The sequence below is a fragment of the Mobula hypostoma genome, chromosome 6, assembly GCF_963921235.1.
Source record: "Mobula hypostoma chromosome 6, sMobHyp1.1, whole genome shotgun sequence".
Taxonomy (NCBI): domain Eukaryota; kingdom Metazoa; phylum Chordata; class Chondrichthyes; order Myliobatiformes; family Myliobatidae; genus Mobula; species Mobula hypostoma.
Window position 1 is genome coordinate 116674780 of NC_086102.1, and position 20426 is coordinate 116695205.

At 46.8% G+C, this 20426-nt stretch overlaps 1 protein-coding gene across 11 annotated transcripts in view; it reads left to right on the forward strand.

The window, feature by feature from the left end:
• Positions 1–20426, forward strand: part of si:ch211-45c16.2 (mitogen-activated protein kinase kinase kinase 13) — a 204334-nt gene that overhangs the window by 131945 nt on the left and 51963 nt on the right. For all 11 annotated transcript variants that reach the window (XM_063051540.1, XM_063051543.1, XM_063051541.1 and 8 more), the window contains 4 exons: positions 131–735; positions 5323–5506; positions 7498–7689; positions 19639–19797. In XM_063051540.1, the coding sequence (XP_062907610.1) occupies positions 204–735; positions 5323–5506; positions 7498–7689; positions 19639–19797 (1067 nt within the window). In that variant the 5' untranslated portion in view covers positions 131–203. The remainder of the gene's footprint in view (positions 1–130; positions 736–5322; positions 5507–7497; positions 7690–19638; positions 19798–20426) is intronic.

Genomic DNA, 20426 nt, shown 5'->3' on the forward strand with positions numbered 1-20426 from the left:
ATAATAAATCAGGCATGATAGATTTGATGGGCTGAATGGCCCAACTCTCCTATATCTTCTGGTCTATCTGCTCAGGCTACACCTCACAGAGTGGCTGGCTATTCATGAATCTTTTTCCACTTCCTTGCAGGTTTGGTTGCCTGGCCTTGTCATTTGGTTGTACCCTGGGATTGAAGTGAAAGCCACCCCTGGCCGTCTGCCCCATGCACACACACAGTGTGATGGCCAGTCCGCAGGAGGCTCTGACCTGGTCGCCCCCCTCTAACCTCATCAACCAGAACCTGAAGGAAGAGCTGGGGACGCCGGGGCAAAGGGCCAGGGTCCGAGGAGTGGAGCACAAGCCGGCGTACTCTCCCCCTGAGATCCTGGATAACCTGCAGGAGAAGGGGCTGCCCCATGGGGACAATTCCAACCACGCCGTCACCGTCACCGTGCTGACCAGCCTCAGCGAGGACTCCCGCGACCACTTTGAGAACAGCGTGTTGCAGCTGAGGGAGCACGAGGAGGCGGGGCCCACCAGGACCACCGAGGACGGGAATGGGAACGGGGACGGTGGCGGAGGCGGTGACGGTGACCGCAGCAAGCCAGATGAAGTGAGGGTTCACTATAACCGCACGGGGTCGGGGTCGGGCTCCGGCTCGGGTGGATTCCTGGAGGGGCTGTTTGGCTGCTTAAGGCCAGTGTGGAACATCATCGGAAAAGCCTATTCCACGGATTATAAACTGCAGCAGCAAGGTACGTGTCATCAGTGCTGGCATTTCTCATACCGGTCAGTAACGTTCTGCTCGGCTCTATACCTGGCGGCTTTCTGCCAATGAATGTTGTACCGTTTGCATCGTCCCACTTGCTCTTGATGCCCTGCTTTCTGATTATTTGGAAATTCTGATGAGGTCTGTCTCACCAGGCACTGGTTGCCGCCCTCCCTTCAAAGTCCTGTTTCTAGCACTTCTTTTAAGCTCACCAGGCCCTGTTTCCAGTGTTCCCACCAAATCCGCGTTCCCGCAATTCCCACATTCCCTGTGTAATTCACCTTAAACTCACCAGGTGCAGTTCCCGCAATTCCCACATTCCCTGTGTAATTCACATTAAACTCACCGGACCCCGTTTCCAGTGTTCTCATTAAATCCGCGGTTCCCGCAATTCCCACATTCCCTGTGTAATTCACCTTAAACGCACCGGACCCCGTTTCCAGTGTTCTCATTAAATCCGCGGTTCCCGCAATTCCCACATTCCCTGTGTAATTCACCTTAAACTCACCGGACCCCGTTTCCAGTGTTCCCAGTAAACGCACCTGGTTCTTTTATTTTTATATTTGGCGATACAGCCCAGTAACAGGCCCTTAGACCCTTTGGGCTATACGCTGCCCAATTGCACCTACGTGGCCTTTTATCCCACCAACCCGTACGTCTTTGGAATGTGGGAGAAAACCCACACAGTCACAAGGATAACATCCAAACTCCTTACTGGGAGAGGCAGGAATTGAATCACAAACAAGAGAAAATCTCCATTTGCAGGAAATCCAAGCAACACACACAAAACGCCGGAGGAACTCAGCAGGCCAGGCAGCATCTGCGGAAAAGAGTAAACAGTCAACGACTTGAGCTGAGACCCTTCAGCAGGATACGGCCCGAAACGCTGACCGCACTCTCTTCTGTAGATGCTGCCTGGCCTGCTGAGTTCCCGCAGCGTTTTGTGTGTGTTGACAGGAATTGAACCCAGTTTCTTTGGCACCTTAAAGCACAATGCTAACCACTACTCTACCATTCCACTTCCCACACTTACATTAATCACACCAAGTCCTGTGCCCTGCTGGCCCTGAAACTCACCAGGGTCCCATTTCCACACTCCCTTTAAACACAATGGGGAAAACGTGTTTACTCTCCTATACTAATCCCTACCGAGGACAGAAAAGCTTGAAGGCATCAGGCTGAAGGACAGCTTCTAACCCAGTGTTACAAAACTCCTGAATGGACCTGCGGCATGGTGACTGACCTTGACCTCTATCTTGTTATTTTCTGTGCTCCTTACCGCTTGCCTGCACCGCACTTTCTCTGTAATTGTAACACTTCATTCTGCGTTCTGTTATCGTTTTTTCCCCTTGCACTACCTCAGTGCACTGATGCGATGATATGATCTGCATGTATAAGCTTCTCGCGGTACATCGAATCATGTGACAGTAATAAACCAATGACCAAATTGTTGTTAGTGATCAAGGGCCCCCATCCCCCCCGGACGTGCTCCCTTCCTGTTACTACCATCAGAGAGGAGGTACGGGGATCTGAAGGAACATTTTAGGAACAGCTTCTTCCCCTCGCCCGTCAGATTTCCGAGTGGACAATGAATCACCCCACGAACACGACCTCACTAATTTTATATAGTAATGCGTATTATACTGTGCTGCCTGAAAGCAACACATTTCATACACGTCAGTAATACTGTACCCGATTCTGGTTCTGATTTGATTAGCCTGTGTTTAACTGTGTCCTGCCCTCCCTTCGAGCTGGCCTGATTCTGTGACAAGAGCCTCACTGGGACACTGTTTCCTCCTTCGCTTTAAGCTCATCAGGTTCGACTCCCTGGGCCCCCTTCAGACTGCTTGGCCGTGTTTCCTATGCTCCCTTCAAACTTACCGAGTTCATTGGGAAATGTATCGTACTGTTACTTAATTCCTTAAAATTGAAGGATTTTAAAGTATTCATCAGCGTAACATCAATAGCCTGGAAAAACTGACAGCCAGTAAAGTCCTGAGAGTACCAGATTGGTGGAGTTCTACTGTTTGTTGTACTAATTAGTATTATTTACCTGTCAGCATTCTGTCCAGTTTCATTTGGAGTTATTGTGTGTCTGCTTACACGCCAGTTAGTATTCGATTTCTTGTAGTATTGTGTATCTATCAGTGTGTCTGTGGGGGGTGGGGGGAATGGTGCAGTGTGTATACATTCTCCATTGCCCTGTCTGCCTGTATCGGGATCTTGGTCTCTTGGTGCTACAGCATTCCTCAGCGTTGGGTCTACCTATCAAATATTGAAAGACCAAGATAGAGTGGACACGGAGAGGATGTTTCCTATAGTGGGAGAGTTTAGGTCAGAGGGCACAGCCTCAGAATACAATGAACCAACAGTCCCTTTAGAACAGAGGAGTTTCTTTAGGTGGCAAGGGAATCCAAGTAATTTGGCATATTTAAAGTGGAAGTTGGTAGATTCTTGATTAATCAGGGTGTCAATAGTTACATGGAGAAGGCTGGAGAATGGGGTTCAGAGGGATAATAAATCAGCCATGACGAATTGGTGGTACAGATTTGATGGGCTGAGTGACCTAATTCTGCTGCTGTGTCTTATGGTAATTAGTTCTGAAAAATTTAGTTTTTCATGCTATCCGTACAAGGTCATTTCATCAGATCTGTACATTGAGGTAGTAGAAGGGAAAACAGTAACAGAATGCAGAATAAAGTGCTACAGTTGCAGAGAAAGTGCAGTGCAGGTGGGGAAATAAGGTGCAAGTCACAATCGGGTAAATTGGAAGATGAAGAATTCATCTGTAGTGTATGAGAGGTCTGTTCAAGTGTGTGATAACTGCTGGGTAGAAGCTATCCTTGAGCATGGTGGTATGTGTTCTCAAGATTATGTATCTTCTGTCCAATAGTGGGGAAGGGGAGAAGAAAGATTGACAGGGGTGACTATGTTGGCTGTTTTCCAGAGGGAGTGAGAGGTGTCGACAGGGTCAGTGGAGGGAAGGCTGGTCTGTGTGATGGACTGGGCTATGCACAAACAGTCTTGGACAGAGCAGTTGATGCATCTAGATCGGATGCTTTTTATGGTGCATCTGTGAGGTGAGGGTCAAAGGGACAAGCTGAATTTATTTAGCCTCCTGAGGAAGCAATGGTGTATGTAATCGGCCAGAGCATCCAAGAAAGTTCTTGGAGATATTTGCACCTCACAGCTTGAGGCTCTCGACCATCTCCACCTCAGCACCATTGATACATACAGGAACATACACTCCTCTCCACCCTGATGTCAATGAACGGCTTTTTGGCTGACATTGAAGGGAAGGTTAGGGCTATGGCTAGGCTTGATGCCATGCCAGTAGGCTCTCTATCTCTTTCCTGTACTCTTTGTCACCTCATCGTTTGAGATCTGGCCAACTGCAAACTTGTAGATGACATTGGAGCAGAATTATGCCATTTGGCCCATCGAGTGTTCTCCACCATTCCATCATGACTGATTTATTATGCCTCTCAATCTCATTTTCAAAGATTCACCACCCTCTGGCTAAAGAACTTCCTCCTCATCTCTGTTCTAAACATGCATCCTTTTATTCTGAGACTGTGCCCTCTGGTCCTAGACTCCTCACTATAGGAAATAGTGGTGAGTCTGTGGAATTCATTGCCACAGACAGTTGTGGAGGCCAAGTCTGGGTATATTTAAAACAGAGGTTGATAAGTTCTTAATTCGTAAGGGCAAACAAGTTTATGGGGAGAAGGCAGGAGAATAGGGTTGAGAGGGATAATAAATCAATCATGATGGAATGGCCAAGCAGACACAATGGGCCAAACAGCCTAATTCTTCTCCTTGTCTAATGGTCTTGCATTCCAGCACATTGGCTCAGAGCTGATTTACAGCCCAAAACATCCAGTTAAATTAATGGAGTGGTGGGATAAGTGTGGAAATGGATTCCAATTGGATTTCACACCAGAAATAAGCACTTTTTTTTAGTCACAAAACCCCGAAGAAACCCTGTGTACGCTTTGATGTTATGTACCTTGTGCTACTGGGTATTACTTCCCCAAAGGAGATGGACTTCCTCTGCTTTGTCGCCTACCCACTGTTTAATCTCACGACCTCTAACCACCAGTGCCAATAAGCTCATCTTTCAACTTTCTAACTTGCTGAATTCCCAACGGCCGAACCCTCCAAACTTCCTGCATGCCTTGTTGGGTACTTGTCTCGTTGGGGGCCACACGCAGAAAATATTAGGGGAACTCAGCAAGTCGGGCAGCATCTATCGAGGGGAATAGACGGTCAACGTTTCGGGCCAGGACCCTTTGTTAGCATTCAGGTCTTGGCTTGAACCGTCGACCGTTAATCCCCGTGCATAAATGCTGCTTGACGTGCTGAGTCCCCCCAGCATTTCGTGTGTGTTGCTCGTGACTTCCAGCATCTGCAGAACCTCCCGAGCTCACCTCTCGGAGCCAGGTGATGTGGGGCTGCGCTTCTGGAAGCCCCTGGGGTACCTCCCGTTGTCCGTTCGGGTTTCTGACGTGCACGGCGTAGTCCTTTGCCAAGGTTTTGCCCGCTGATGCTGGTGCGACTCCTGTTTTGCCAGATTCCTGGGAGGTGCCCTTCGAGGAGATCTCGGAGCTCCAGTGGCTGGGGAGCGGAGCTCAGGGAGCCGTCTTCCTCGGAAAGTTCCGGGGCGAAGATGTGGCCATCAAAAAAGTCCGGGAGCAGAAGGAGACAGACATCAAGCACTTGAGGAAGCTGAGGCATCCGAACATCATCGCGTTCAAGTAAAGTTCATATCTCCGCCGTCCCTTTTGGCAGAGGGGGAGTTGGGGGGGGGGGGGAGTCACGCACCAAGTTTTGTCCCAGGGATGAACTCACCGACAGGAGAGACAATCCCTGTGGTCAGAGTGGGAAAGGCGTTTTACCCATTCTGCTACTCATCCTGTCTGCTATGGGACTGGTGTAGCCGTACAAACTGCAGGGCACCTGGGAGAAGGCACTTGCAGCACGCTGTCTGCAGAGGGAAAAGGTGATACGTCACAAAATGAGGCCAAACTCAAGCTCTCGGGGAAAGACCGGTCACTGTGACTGCGCTGGGGGAGCCTTATCTCAGTGTTGAGCAGCTTCCCAACAGTTTCCAGTGGAGCACTGTTGTTGAAGTTCAGTGTTTCCTTATCCCGGAGCCTCTCGGGGGTTAAATAGAGTCACAGAGACACACGGCATTGAAGTAGGCCCTTTGGCCCAACTCAGCCATGCCGACCAAGGTGCCAAGCGGAGCTAGTTCCATTTGCCCGCATTTGACACACGTCCCTCTGAACCTTTCAGATCCATGTACCTGTTCAAAATGTCTTCTTAAACTTTGTTAATGTACCTGCCTCAACCACCGGGCAGCTTGTTCCATATACCTACCACCCTCTGGTTGACCCTCCAGTTCCCTTTAAATCTCTCACCTCGCAGCTCTCCCAGTGGCCACACATTTTAATTCCACATCCCATTCCCATTCTGACATGTCTATCCACGGCCTCCTCTACTGTAAAGATGAAGCCACACTCAGGTTGGAGGAACAACACCTTATATTCCGTCTGGGTAGCCTCCAACCTGATGGCATGAACATCGACTTCTCTAACTTCCGCTAATGCCCCAGCTCCCCCTCGTACCCCATCCGTTATTTATTTATTTATACACACATTCATTCATTCTCATTCCCTCTCCCTCTCCCTCTCCCTCTCCCTCTCCCTCTCCCTCTCCCTCTCCCTCTCCCTCTCCCTCTCCCTCTCCCTCTCCCTCTCCCTCTCCCTCTCCCTCTCCCTCTCCCTCTCCCTCTCCCTCTCCCTCTCCCTCTCCCTCTCCCTCTCCCTCTCCCTCTCCCCCTCCCTCTCCCCCTCCCTCTCCCCCTCCCTCTCCCCCTCCCTCTCCCCCTCCCTCTCCCCCTCCCTCTCCCCCTCCCTCTCCCTCTATACCCCTTGCCCATCCTTTGGGTTTTTCCCCCCCTCCCCCTTTTCCTTCTCCCTGGGCCTCCTGTCCCATGATCCTCTCATATCCCTTTTGCCTATCACCTGTCCAGCTCTTGGCTCCATCCCTCCCCCTCATGTCTTCTCCTATCATTTTGGATCTCCCCCTCCCCCTCCCACTTTCAAATCTCTTACGAGCTCTTCTTTCAGTTAGTCCTGACGAAGGGTCTCGGCCTGAAACATTGACTGTACCTCTTCCTAGAGATGCTGCCTGGCCTGCTGCGTTCACCAGCAACTTTGATGTGTGTTGCTCGCAGCTTAAACCTGTGCCCTCTATTTTTGTACTCCTATACTCTGGGGAAAAGATGCTGGACCTTATCTATGCCCCTCATGACTGTTACAAACCTCTACAAGGTCATCCCTCGGACTCCTCGGCTCCCAGGAGAAAAGCCGCAGACGGACAGAGGAAGTGATCGAATAGGGTACGGTTGCAACACTTAGAGGCATTTGGATTAGTAAGGACCATTTGGGCCGAAGGGCCTGTATTGGTGCCGTGTATCCGGCCTCTGCTCAAAGCGCGGGCCCTCCAGCCCCAGTAACGTCCTTTGTGAATGCTTTAAATTCTGACGCAGGTACTTGAAATAGGTCACCGTGGAACTGTGAATGGTTGATGGTGACAACTGTGAAGGGGGCAGTATGGGAGAAGAAAGAATTACCAGCCATACCTTGTGACCAGTAAGCAGTGGGAGGAGCTAGGGATTGTGGTCCCTGGGACAATCTGCCCTCCGGCAATAAGAGCATGCTGTGTGTTTGTCTCTCCCCAGGGGGGTATGCACGCAGGCCCCGTGTTACTGCATTATAATGGAGTACTGTGCCCACGGGCAGCTGTATGAGGTCCTAAGGGCCGGCCGGAAGATCAGTCCCCGCTTACTGGTGGATTGGTCCTCAGGAATCGCCAGCGGAATGAACTACCTACACCTCCACAAGATCATCCACAGGGACCTCAAGTCACCCAAGTGAGTAAGCGCACCAACACACGAGTCCATATAAACCAGTGACGCGTTCGGAGGTTAGTGGGTCACCAGGAGTGAGACTGGGGACGTGACTCAGTCTCTGAGGAACTTTTGTGGACCAGAAACTTCCATGTATCCACAAAATGTTGGAGGAACTCAAACTCATCAGGTCAGGTAGGGGATAGACGGTCAACATTTCAGGCTGAGACCCTTCATCAGGTCTGGAAAGGAAAGGGGAAGAAGCTGGAATAAAAAGGTAGGAGAGGGGAAGGAGCACAAGCTGGCAGATGATAGGTGAAGCCTGGTGATGGGAAGGTGGGTAGATTACAGCACTAGATTAGTTTCCATGAGTAACTAGTAGTCTTGTACTTATCGTTCCATGTGACTACCTTTACCAGAGGACAACTGAATGTGTGGCTGAGGAACTGGTGCGGGGGGCAGGGCTTTAGGTTCTCGGACCATTAGAACTTCTGGGGCGCGGTGACCTGTATAAGAGGAGCAGGTTGTACCTTAACTGGAGAGGAACCAATTTCCTGGCCGGGAGATTTGCTTGTGCGATTCAGGAGGGTTTGAACTGGTTTGGCAGGGGGATGTAACCAGGTCATAAAATGGAGAGATTGAGAGGAAGGGAGATGTTGTGACCAGTAAGAACAGACAAGAGCAAGGTAATAGACATGGTCGGGCAGACAAGTTGAAGTGTATGTATTTTAATGCCAGGAATATTATACGAGAGGGTGAAGGAATGAAGCGTGGATCAGTATATGGAACTGTGATGAGACTTGGTTGAGAGAGGGATAGGAATGGATGGTAGAATTCAAGATGGTTTATTGTCATTTTTCAGTACACGTTACACAGTATCCGACGCAGCATTTTTAAAATACACAATATAAATATGAAAGCAATCCTATAAAACACAATGTATGAGTAACTGTAAAGTGGCAGTGCGCGGGGGACGGGCATGGATACTGTCTAGCCTCTTCCCAGTGGGACAAACAGTCCCTGAGCAGGGTGTGTGCCATCCTACATGATATTAGAAACATAGAAACATAGAAAATAGGTGCAGGAGTAGGCCATTCGGCCCTTCGAGCCTGCACCGCCATTTATTATGATCATGGCTGATCATCCAACTCAGAACCCAGCCTTCCCTCCATACCCCCTGACCCCTGTAGCCACAAGGGCCATATCTAACTTCCTTTTAAACATAGCTAATGAACTGGCCTCAACAGTTTGCTGTGGCAGAGAATTCCACAGATTCACCACTCTCTGTGTGAAGAAGTTTTTCCTAACCTCGGTCCTAAAAGGCTTCCCCTCTATCCTCAAACTGTGACCCCTCGTTCTAGACCTCCCCAACATCGGGAACAATCTTCCTGCATCTAGCCTGTCCAATCCCTTTAGGATCTTATACGTTTCAATCAGATCCCCCCTCAATCTTCTAAATTCCAACGAGTACAAGCCCAGTTCATCCAGTCTTTCTTCATATGAAAGACCTGCCATCCCAGGAATCAATCTGGTGAACCTTCTTTGTACTCCCTCTATGGCAAAGATGTCTTTCCTCAGATTAGGGGACCAAAACTGCACACAATACTCCAGGTGTGGTCTCACCAAGGCCTTGTACAACTGCAGTAGTACCTCCCTGCTCCTGTACTCGAATCCTCTCGCTATAAATGCCAGCATACCGTTCGCCTTTTTCACCGCCTGCTGTACCTGCATGCCCACTTTCAATGACTGGTGTATAATGACACCCAGGTCTCGTTGCACCTCCCCTTTTCCTAATCGGCCACCATTCAGATAATAATCTGTTTTCCTATTTTTGCCACCAAAGTGGATAACTTCACATTTATCCACATTAAATTGCATCTGCCATGAGTTTGCCCACTCACCCAACCTATCCAAGTCACCCTGCATCCTCTTAGCATCCTCCTCACTGCTAACACTGCCACCCAGCTTCGTGTCATCCGCAAACTTGGAGATGCTGCATTTAATTCCCTCATCCAAGTCATTAATATATATTGTAAACAACTGGGGTCCCAGCACTGAGCCTTGCGGTACCCCACTAGTCACCGCCTGCCATTCTGAAAAGGTCCCGTTTATTCCCACTCTTTGCTTCCTGTCTGCTAACCAATTCTCCACCCACACCAATACCTTACCCCCAATACCGTGTGCTTTAAGTTTGCACACTAATCTCCTATGTGGGACCTTGTCAAAAGCCTTTTGAAAATCCAAATATACCACATCCACTGGTTCTCCCCTATCCACTCTACTAGTTACATCCTCAAAAAATTCTATGAGATTCGTCAGACATGATTTTCCTTTCACAAATCCATGCTGACTTTGTCCGATCATTTCACCGCTTTCCAAATGTGCTGTTATCACATCCTTGATAACTGACTCCAGCAGTTTCCCCACCACCGACGTTAGGCTAACCGGCCTATAATTCCCCGGTTTCTACATGATATTCCGGGCCTTTTTCCGACATCTTTCCGAAGGAGGGGTGATTGATAAGTTCGTGGCCTGAGGTAGAAGGAGATGAGTTATACAGCTCTCGTTACATGCACGTGCAGTTCAACGCTTTGAGTGATTATGCAGGAAGTTTGAATAACTTATCAGGGGTGATTGATAACTTCGTGGCCTAAGGTAGAAGAAGATGAGTTATTAACTTCAAACTTTCGGCATAATCACTCAAAGAGTTGAACTGCATGTGCATGTAACGAGAGCTGTATAACTCATCTTCTACCTTAGGCCACAAACTTATCAATCACCCCTGCTGTGGACACTTTCCGGAGGCCCAAGATCCGTATGCTCCACGACCGCTGGACTAAGCGTGTAAATGTAGGAGGGGACTATGTTGAAAAATAAATGTGCTAGGTTTTCTGAAATTGACTTCTTCTACCTTAGGCCACGAACTTATCAATCACCCCTTGTATATATGTCTTTGGCGTGTAGGCTGATTTGAAGTTTTAGTAAAGATACAGAAGGGGGTAAAGGGAGTTGGAGAGTAGTTGTAGTATTAATCAGGGACAATATCACAGCTGCACTGAGATGGGGGGTACTGGAGGGCTCATCTATATGAATAGAACTCAAAAATAAGAAAGGTGCAATCATTCTAACGGGATTATGCCACATAGCGTCCAATAGCCACTGAGACGTTAAGGAACAGAGATGCGGGTAGATAAGGGAAGGGTGTGATAACAACAGGGTAGTTGTCATGGGTGACTTTAATTTCCCTTATATAGTCTGGGACCTCCTCAGCTTAAGATGGGGCAGAATTTTTTAGGTGCATCCAGGAAGGTTTTTTTAAATCAGTACGTAGGAAATCTAACAAGCAAAGTGGACAAAGTCAGTATGGTTTCCTCAAGGGAAAATCTTGCCTGACATCTGATGAAAATCTTTGAAGAAGTAACAAGCAGAATAGACGAAGGAGAATCAGTGTCTGTGGCATACTGGGATTTTCAGAAGGCCTTTGACAAGGTGCCGCACGTGAAGTTGTGTAGCAAGATAAGAGCCCATGGCATTACAGGAAAGATACTAGCATGGATAGAGGATTAGCTGATTGGCAGAAGGCAAAGTGCGGGAATAAAGGAAGCCTTTTCTGATTGGCTGCCAGTAGCTAGTGGTGTTCTGTAGGCATCAGTGTTGGGACCAATTCTTTTTGACGTTATATGTCAACTATTTGGATGGCGGATCTGATGGCTTTGAGGCCAAGTCTGTGGAATATTGGTACCAACCACATAGGTAGGAAAAGGGAGGAGGTCCTGAAAACAGACTACAGAGAGTTAGGAAGGAAGTTGAGAAGCAGAACCTCAAAGGTAGTAATCTCGGGATTACTGCCTGTGCCACGTGACAGTAAGTATAGGAATAGAATGAGGTGGAGGATAAATTCGTGGCTAAGGGATTGCAGCAGGGGGCAGGGATTCAGATTTCTGGATCATTGGGTCCTCTTTTGGGGCAGGAATGACCTGTACAAAAAGGACGGGTTGCTCTTGAATCTGAGTGGGACCAATATCCTGGCAGGGAGGTTTGCTAAGGATATTGGGGAGAGTTTAAACTAGAATTGCTGGGGGGGGGGGTGGGAACTGAACTGAAGAGACGGAGGAAAGGGTGGTTGGCTCACAGATAGAGAAAGCTTGGAGACAGGGGGAGGATAGGCAGGTGATAGAGAAGGGACGCACTCAGTCCGTTGGTTTGAGGTGTGTCTATTTTAATGTAAGGAGTATTATGAACAAAGCAGATGAGCTTAGAGCACGGATCAGTACCTGGAGCTATGATGCTGTGGCCATTACAGAGACAAATGGCTCAGGGGCAGGAATGGTTACTTAGAGTGCCAGGCTTTAGATGTTTCAGAAAGGACTGGGAGGGAGGCAAATGAGGTGGGGGCATGGCAGTGCTGATCAGAGATAGTGTCACAGCTGCAGAAAAGGAGGAAGTCATGGAGAAATTGTCTACTGAGTCTCTGTGGGTGGAAGTTAGGAACAGGAAGAGGTCAATAACTCGACTGGGTGTTTTTTTATAGACCACCCAATAGTAACAGGGGCATCGAGGAGCAGATAAGGAGACAGATTCTGGAAAGGTGCAATAATAACAGAGTTGTCGTGGGAGATTTTAATTTCCCAAATATTGATTGGCATCTCCCTAGAGCAAGGGGTTTAGATGGGGTGGAATTTGTTATGTGTGTTCAGGAAGGTTTCTTGACACAATATGTAGATAAGCCTACAAGAGGAGAGGCTGTACTTGATCTGGCATTGGGAAATGAACCTGATCAGGTTCTCTCAGTGGGAGAGCATTTTGGAGACAGTGATCACAATTCTATCTCCTTTACAATAGCTTTGGAGAGGGATAGGAACAGACAAGTTAGGAAAGTGTTTAATTGGAGTAAGGGGAATTATGAAGCTATCAGGCAGGAACTTGGAAGCATAAATTGGGAACAGATGTTTTCAGGGAAATGTACAGCAGAAATGTGGCAAATGTTCAGGGGAAGGTAGAGCAGTAGATGTAGTGTATATGGATTTCAGCAAAGCATTTGATAAAGTACCCCATGCAAGGCTTATTGAGAAGTAAGGAGATATGGGATCCAAGGGGACATTGCTTTGTGGAACCAGAACTGGCTTGCCCACAGAGGGCAAAAAGTGGTTGTAGATGGGTCATATTCTGCATGGAGGTCGGTGACTAGTGGTGTGCCTCAGGGATCTGTTCTGGGACCCCTTCGTGATTTTTATAAATGACCTGGATGAGGAAGTGGAGGGATGGGTTAGTAAACTTGCTGATGACACAAAGGTTGGGAGTGTTGTGGATAGTGTGTAGGTCTGTCAGAGGTTACAGAAGGACATCGATAGGATGGAAAACTGGGCTGAGAAGTGGCAGATGGCGTTCAACCCAGATAAGTGTGAGGTGGTTCATTTTGGTAGGTCAAATATGATGGCAGAATATTGTATTAATAGTAAGACTCCTGGCAGTGTGGAGGATCAGAGGGATCTCGGACACTCAAAGCTGCTGCGCAGGTTGACTCTGTGGTTAAGAAGGTATACGGTACATTGGCCTTCATCAACCGTGGGATTGAGTTCAAGAGCAGAGAGGTAATGTTATAGCTTTATCAGACCCTGGTGAGGCCCCACTTGGAATATTGTGCTCAGTTCTGGTCGCCTCACTATAGGAAGGATGTGGAAACCATAGAAAGGGTGCAGAAGAGATTTACAAGGATGTTGCCTGGATTGGGGAGCATGCCTTACGAGAATAAGTTGAGTGAACTTGGCCTTTTCTCCTTGGAGTGATGTAGAATGAGCGGTGACCTGATAGAGGTGTATAAGATGATGAGAGGCATTGATCGTGTGGATAATCAGAGGCTTTTCCCCAGGGCTGAAATAGCTAACACGAGAGGGCACAGTTTTAAGGTGCTTGGAGGCAGGTACAGAGGAGATATCAGGAGTAAGTTTTTTTACGCAGAGAGTGGTGAGTGCGTGGAATGGGCTGCCGGCGACGGTGGTGGAGGCGGATACGATAGGGTCTTTTAAGAGACTTTTGGATAGGTACATGGAGCTTCGAAAATAGAGGGCTGTGGGTAACCGTAGTTAATTTCTAAAGTAAGTACGTGTTCGGCATAGTTTTGTGGGCCGAAGAGCCTGTATTGTGCTGTAGGTTTTCTGATATGAAGGTGGGTGGAGGGGCAGGTAATGTTGTGGAAACAGGAGGCTGCAGAAGGACTTAGTTTAGAATGGACAAAAAGTGACAAGTGGAATATAGTGCCAGGTGGTGTATGATCATGTACTTTGATAGAAGGAATAAAGGGTAGACTGTTTTCTAAACGGGGAGAAAATTCCAAAATTCCAAGTGCAATGGGGCTTGGGTGTCCTCGTGCAGGAATCCGTAAAGGTTAATTTGCAGGTGAGTTGGTGGTGAGGAAGGCAGATGCAAAGTTCGCATTCATTTTGAGAGGAGTAGAATATAAAAACAAGGACGTAATGCTGAAACGTTATAGGCAAGGTTTCACTTGGAGTATTGCCAGCAGCTTTGAGCCTCTTATCTAAGAAACAAAGTGCTGGCATTGGAGAAGGCTCAGAGGAGGTTCACGAAAAATATTCTGGGAATGAAAGGGTTATCATATGAAGAGCATTTGATGGCTCTGAGCCTGTTCTCACTGGAATTTAGAAAAATGAATTCCAGTGAGACGCAATTAGCGATCGCCTCTGATCTGGGCTGACATTTACGTGGCGGGCAGCACCTAATTAATTAGCTTGTTTATTTCGGCTTTTTTCTTAAAGATGTGCTGGGTGCATTCTGGCTACCGCTGCATTCTTTGTGGCAATGTATCAGTTCGCGGCCCGGAGGTTGGGGACCGCTGTCTTAAAGAATGTTAAGTTCAGTAAGTCTCCAAGGCTTGATCCTCGGTTATTGAGAGAGGCAAGAGATGAGAGTGCTAGGATATTCACCATTTTCTTTCTGTCCTCTCTCGCCACAGGCGAGGTCCCAGAGGACTGACCAGTTGCTAATATTGTTCCATTATTCTAGAAGGGAAATGGGATAATCCTGGAAACTAGAGACCGATGATTCTCCATGTCGGGTGACAGAGAAGCACTGGAGAGGATTATTAGAGATAGGATTTATAAGCATTTGGAAAACCATTACCTAATTAGAAACAGCCAGCATGGCTTAGTGTAGAGCAAGTCGTGCCTCACTAACTTGAGTGAGTTTTTTTGGAGGCAACGAAGGTGACTGATGAAGGTGTCTACGTGTATTTTAGTCAGGTGTTTGGCAAGCTCCCTCAGGGCAGGCTCATCCAGAAGATTAAAATGCTTGGGGTCCACAGTGAATTACCCTGCCCATACAAGACAGAGGGTAGTGGTTAATGGGACTTATTCTCGCTGGAACTCTGTAACTTGTGGTGTGCACAGGTGCTTATGATATGTACAAGGTCAGGGTCAAGTTCATGGTCATTCAATTGTACACATGTACACAACTAAACCAAACAGCCTTCCTCTGGGACCAAGGTGCAAGACACAGTACATAGATCACATTCAGCACATAAAATAATATTAACAGAATAATGTTAACAGATAATAAAAATATTCTGTAGATGTACAAGTTGATATGAAGTGAATATATGACCTATAGTTACATATACAACAGAATAACACTACTGGCACTGTCATCAGTAATGTGTAGTGGGTGGTAGCAGGGTTAGCAGGGTGTCTCACAGCCTGGTGGGCAGGGAGGGGGGGTAAAAGCTGTCACCCGGCCTGGTTCTTGTAATGTAGTACCTTCTGCGTGATGGTTGGAAGCCAAAGAGATTGTGAGACAGACGGGAGGAGTCATTGACAACGCTGAGAGCCCTGCGAACGCAGCGCTTCCAGTAAATGTGCTAGGATGCTGCCTGGATTACAGGGCACGTGCTGTGAGGAGAGGCTGGACTAACTGGGGTTGTCTCTGGAGCAGTGGAGGCTGTAGGGAGATCTAAGAGTAGGAGAGGCATGGATAGAGTAGACGGACAGTATCTGTTCCCCAAGGTTGAAATGTCTCCTACCAGAGGGCATGCATGTAAGTTGAGAGGGGTCAGATGAAAGGCGATGTGCTACCTGGTGAGTGGTGGGTCCCTGGAGTGTGTTGCAGGGGGGAGGTGGTAGAGGTGAATGTGATAGAAACCGTCAAGAGGCTCTTAGGTAAGCAGATAAATGTGCGGGGGATGGATGGGTCTGTACGTTGTGCAGGCAGGAGGGAGTAGTTTAGCTGGGCATTTGATTGCTAATTGATTGAGTTTGCCACAACACATAATCTTTTATTTAAAATTATGAGGGGGATAGATAGAGTTGACGTGGATAAGCTTTTTCCATTGAGAGTGGGAGAGATTCAAACAAGAGGACATGAGTTGAGAGTTAAAGGGCAAAAGTTTAGAGGTAATATGAGGGGGAACTTCTTTACTCAGAGAGTGGTAGCTGTGTGGAACGAGCTTCCAGCAGAAGTGGTGGAGGCAGGTTCGATGTTGTCGTTTAAAGTTAAATTGGATAGATATATGGACAGGAAAGGAATGGAGGGTTATGGGCTGAGTGCAGGTCAGTGGGATTAGGTGAGAGTAAGAGCTCGGCATGGACTAGAAGGGCCAAGATGGCCTGTTTCCATGCTGTAATTGTTATATGGTTATATCATGGGCCAAAGGGCCTGATTCTGTGCTGTAATTGTTATATGGTTATATCGTGGGCCAAAGGGCCTGTTTCCGTGCTGTAATTGTTATATGGTTATATCGTGGGCCAAAGGGCCTGTTTCCGTGCTATAATTGTTATATGGTTATATCGTGGGCCAAAGGGCCTGTTTCCGTGCTGTAATTGTTGTTTGCTGAAACTTCCAGAGCTGTGGGAATTTGAACTTTAGGTTCAGACCTCCAGACTATTAAACAGTAACCTAACTGTGGTGCCACGTCCATACCCAGAAGCAATAAGCAAAGACAAGTGTTCACCTGTACGCATACAGCCATGGTACAGAGGCACAGACTGAAATGTACTCCTATGTACGGTGGATTCCCATTAACTGCAGTGCATCGGGACCTGTACAAATTAACTGACTGGCTCAATTAGCTGAAGCTTCATAGAAATAATTAAAAAGGTATAAAAACAAAAACTGAGTAATAAATGATGTATTTAAATAAAATACAAATTAGATTACTACCAATAGTACTATGAAACTATGTTAATTCCTAATGGTTATTGATGAGGGAATTCATCCAGTGCACACAATGACCAAAATCAGCACAGACACTTAGTGCAGGTAATGGATTGCCTTCATACAGTGCCATCCTCCAAACCTTCATTCTCATTGTAACATTTAAGATTATCAATACCTTCAAATACTTCATAGTTCCTAACTTGTTGAAGTCGTGATCATTTCATCTTCACTCCTGCCCGTTTCGGGGCATCTGCAAGCCTGAAGCCGCAGTGAGCAAAAATTTGTGGGTTGTCTAACACACACACATACGCACGCACACACAAACACACTCACACTCACACGCCACGCACGCCACACACACCACACACTCACACACACCCTTGTGTTTCATAGCATTGTTTTTATATTGATATTTATTGTGTTTGTGTTTTTTATGCTGCATCAGATCCGGAGTAACAAACATTTCGTTCTCATTTACACTTGTGTACAAAAGAATGACAGTAAACAATCTTGAATCTTGAAGTAAACAACATACATGTAAACAAAAATAAGCATATCTACAAGCAAAAATACACGAGAGCACAAAAACACAAGGAAAATAAGAGCCCCTCAACCTGCCAGACTGTTCAGCCCAGTTGTGACAGATCTATGCTGCTTCCAGTTCTTCTTCTGTTCCAGTTCCCCATTACCATGAACTCCTCAATCTGTCAAAGTTCAAACAAAATTTATTGTCAATGTCACCATATACGTACGACCCTAAGATTCATTTTCTTGCAGGCATTCACAGAACAAAGGTGTGCAATAGAATCACTGAAAAACTACACACAAACAAAGACTGACAAACGACCAACGTGCAAAAGAAGATACATTGTGCAAATGCAAACAATAACAACAATAACTAAATGTATAATACTGGAAATGTGAGTTACAGAATCCTTGAAAGTGAGTATGTGGGTTGTGGAGTCAGTTCAGTGATGAGCTGAGAGACCTGGCTCAGGCTCGAGAGCCTGCTGGTTGGAGGGTAATAACTGTTCCTGAATCTGAAGGTGAGGGACCTGAGGCTCCTGTCCCTCCTTCCCGATGGCAACAGCTCGGGAGCCTGGATGACGTGGGTCCTTCATGATGGATGCTGCTTCACGGACTTGCCCATCTTCATTGTAATTACACAGAATGATCTGCCCTCCACCTCCCTCGGGGTTCAGAGAATTCCAGAGATTCACTACCCTCTGAGGGAAGAGATCTCTGCACACCTCAGTTTTAAATGACCAGCCTCATCCCCTTCCATACTCCAGTAAATGTGCGTGCACGCTCCACATATATAAATCCTAGTAAACGTGTGCATTTACACACACATGAAAAAAGTCTGTAATCGCGGAACTACACAAAGCAGTTGTACTGTATATTATTTACAACTCACCTCTAAAAGGAGACCTCCATCACTCAGGATGTGTGTACTCTCTTCTGTGTGCTACCACAGGGAGGAGGGACAGGAGACGGATGACACACACTCAATCTTTCAGGAACAGCTTCTTCCCATCCACCATCAGATTTCTGAGTGGACAATGAGCCCATGAACAGTACCTTGGCATTTTTTTCCCTCTCTTTTTGCACTAGTTATTAATTTAAAATTTATATGTGGTTTTTTATTATTGTGTATTGCAATGTACTGCTGCCACAAGACATCAAATTTCACAGCATATGCCAGTAATATTACACCTGATTTACAGAAAGTGGTGGACACTACCCAGTCCATCACAGGCAAAGCCCTCTCCACCATTGACCACATCTACAAGGAGTGCCGTCATAGGAACGCAGCATCCATCATTGAGGACCCCCACCATCTAGTCCATCCCCGGTCCTCACTACTACCATCAGGAAGGAGGTACAGGAGTTTGCAGTAGCAGGTTCAGGAATAGTTATTACCCTACAACCACCGGACTCCTGAATTGGTGTGGATAACTTCACTCACCTCAACTCTGAACTGATTCCACAGCCTGTAGGCTCACTTTCATGGACTTTACATTTCTCAGGTTTTATTTGTACAACTTGTTTTCTTTTGCAAAGTGATTGTTTGTCAGTGTGTTTGTGTATAGTTTTTCATAAATTCTATTGCATTTCTCTATTTTCCATAAATACCTGCAAGAAAATGAATCTCAGGGTAGTATATGGTGACGTGTACGTACTTTAATAAATTTGCTTTGACTTGATGGAAATACACCTGTATACATAAAAATATTCCTAAGCACTTCCTTAACAAAAGTAGTCGTGCAGACTGACATTTAAGATGACTTATAGAAAATACAAGAACATACACATAATGCGAGTGTTACGAGTTCTAATGAAGGAAAGAATACTTTATACTTTATTGTCACCAAACAATTGATACTAGAGCGTACAATCATCACAGCGATATTTGATTCTGCGCTTCCCGCTCCCTGGTGTACAAATTGATAGTAAATATTAAAAATTTAAATTATAAATCATAAATAGAAAATAAAAAATGGAAAGTAAGGTCGTGCAAAAAAACCGAGAGGCAGGTCTGGATATTTGGAGGGTACGGCCCAGATCCCAGATGAAAGAACAGGTATGTGTCGAATCACTGTTTGTGTGAGCACTGCCCTCTGGTCCCTGATATTAGATAGCTGTGTCCTGGCACTCTAATCCACGTGGCCAGGCCCACACAAGATGCCTTGATTTAGAGGGGTGGGCTGGAAGGGGCTCTCCACAGACCCTGGCCTGTTGACCTGTAAGTACAGCTGGGGCCCTGATGTCGAGCTGGAGGACTCTGGATCCTGCCTTGTGTTTCAGTGTGCTTGTTACCCATGACGACGCTGTGAAGATCTCTGACTTCGGCACCTCCAAGGAGCTGAGTGATAAGAGCACAAAGATGTCCTTCGCTGGCACTGTAGCCTGGATGGCCCCTGAGGTGATTCGCAACGAGCCTGTGTCGGAGAAGGTGGACATTTGGTAAGCTGTGTGGTAGGGTGGGTGGGGATTGGGTTGTGGTGGTGTAACTTCTCAATAATACCATAAAGGAGCAGATCGAGATTGTTCAGCCCATCGAGTCTGCTCTGTCATTCTATCCCATTGGGGCTGATTTATTATCCCTCTCAACCCTATTCTTTCTCCTCATAACCTTAACTAATCAAGAACCTATTAGCTTCCACTTTAAGTATACCCAATGACTTGGCCTTCACAGCCACTAACAGATGTTTAGCTCTTAATCTCCAGAAAGAATTGAAAATAAGATGTTTGCTTCAGTAGAGCTTTTTCTGAGGGGCAGTGTGATCAAATTTGGAACTGGGATTGTCGGAGTATATTCCAAGATACAGCGATAAACTTCACAGGCCACTTTCAGATCCTTTCAAAGAGAGGTACATTGAGGGAATACAAGAGAAAAGCAACAGGAAAATGAAGAATAGTGTTCCCCTTACAGAGAAAACAGGGTGCAGGGGCCATGGCGAGGTAGATTGTGAGGTCCACCTTTAACGTTCAATATTCTAACAACAGAAGCTGCCCTTGAGCCTGACAATTTTTGAATTGTCAAAAGGCAATGTGAGCAAAAGCAGACAATTTCCTGTCATGGAGTCAGACAG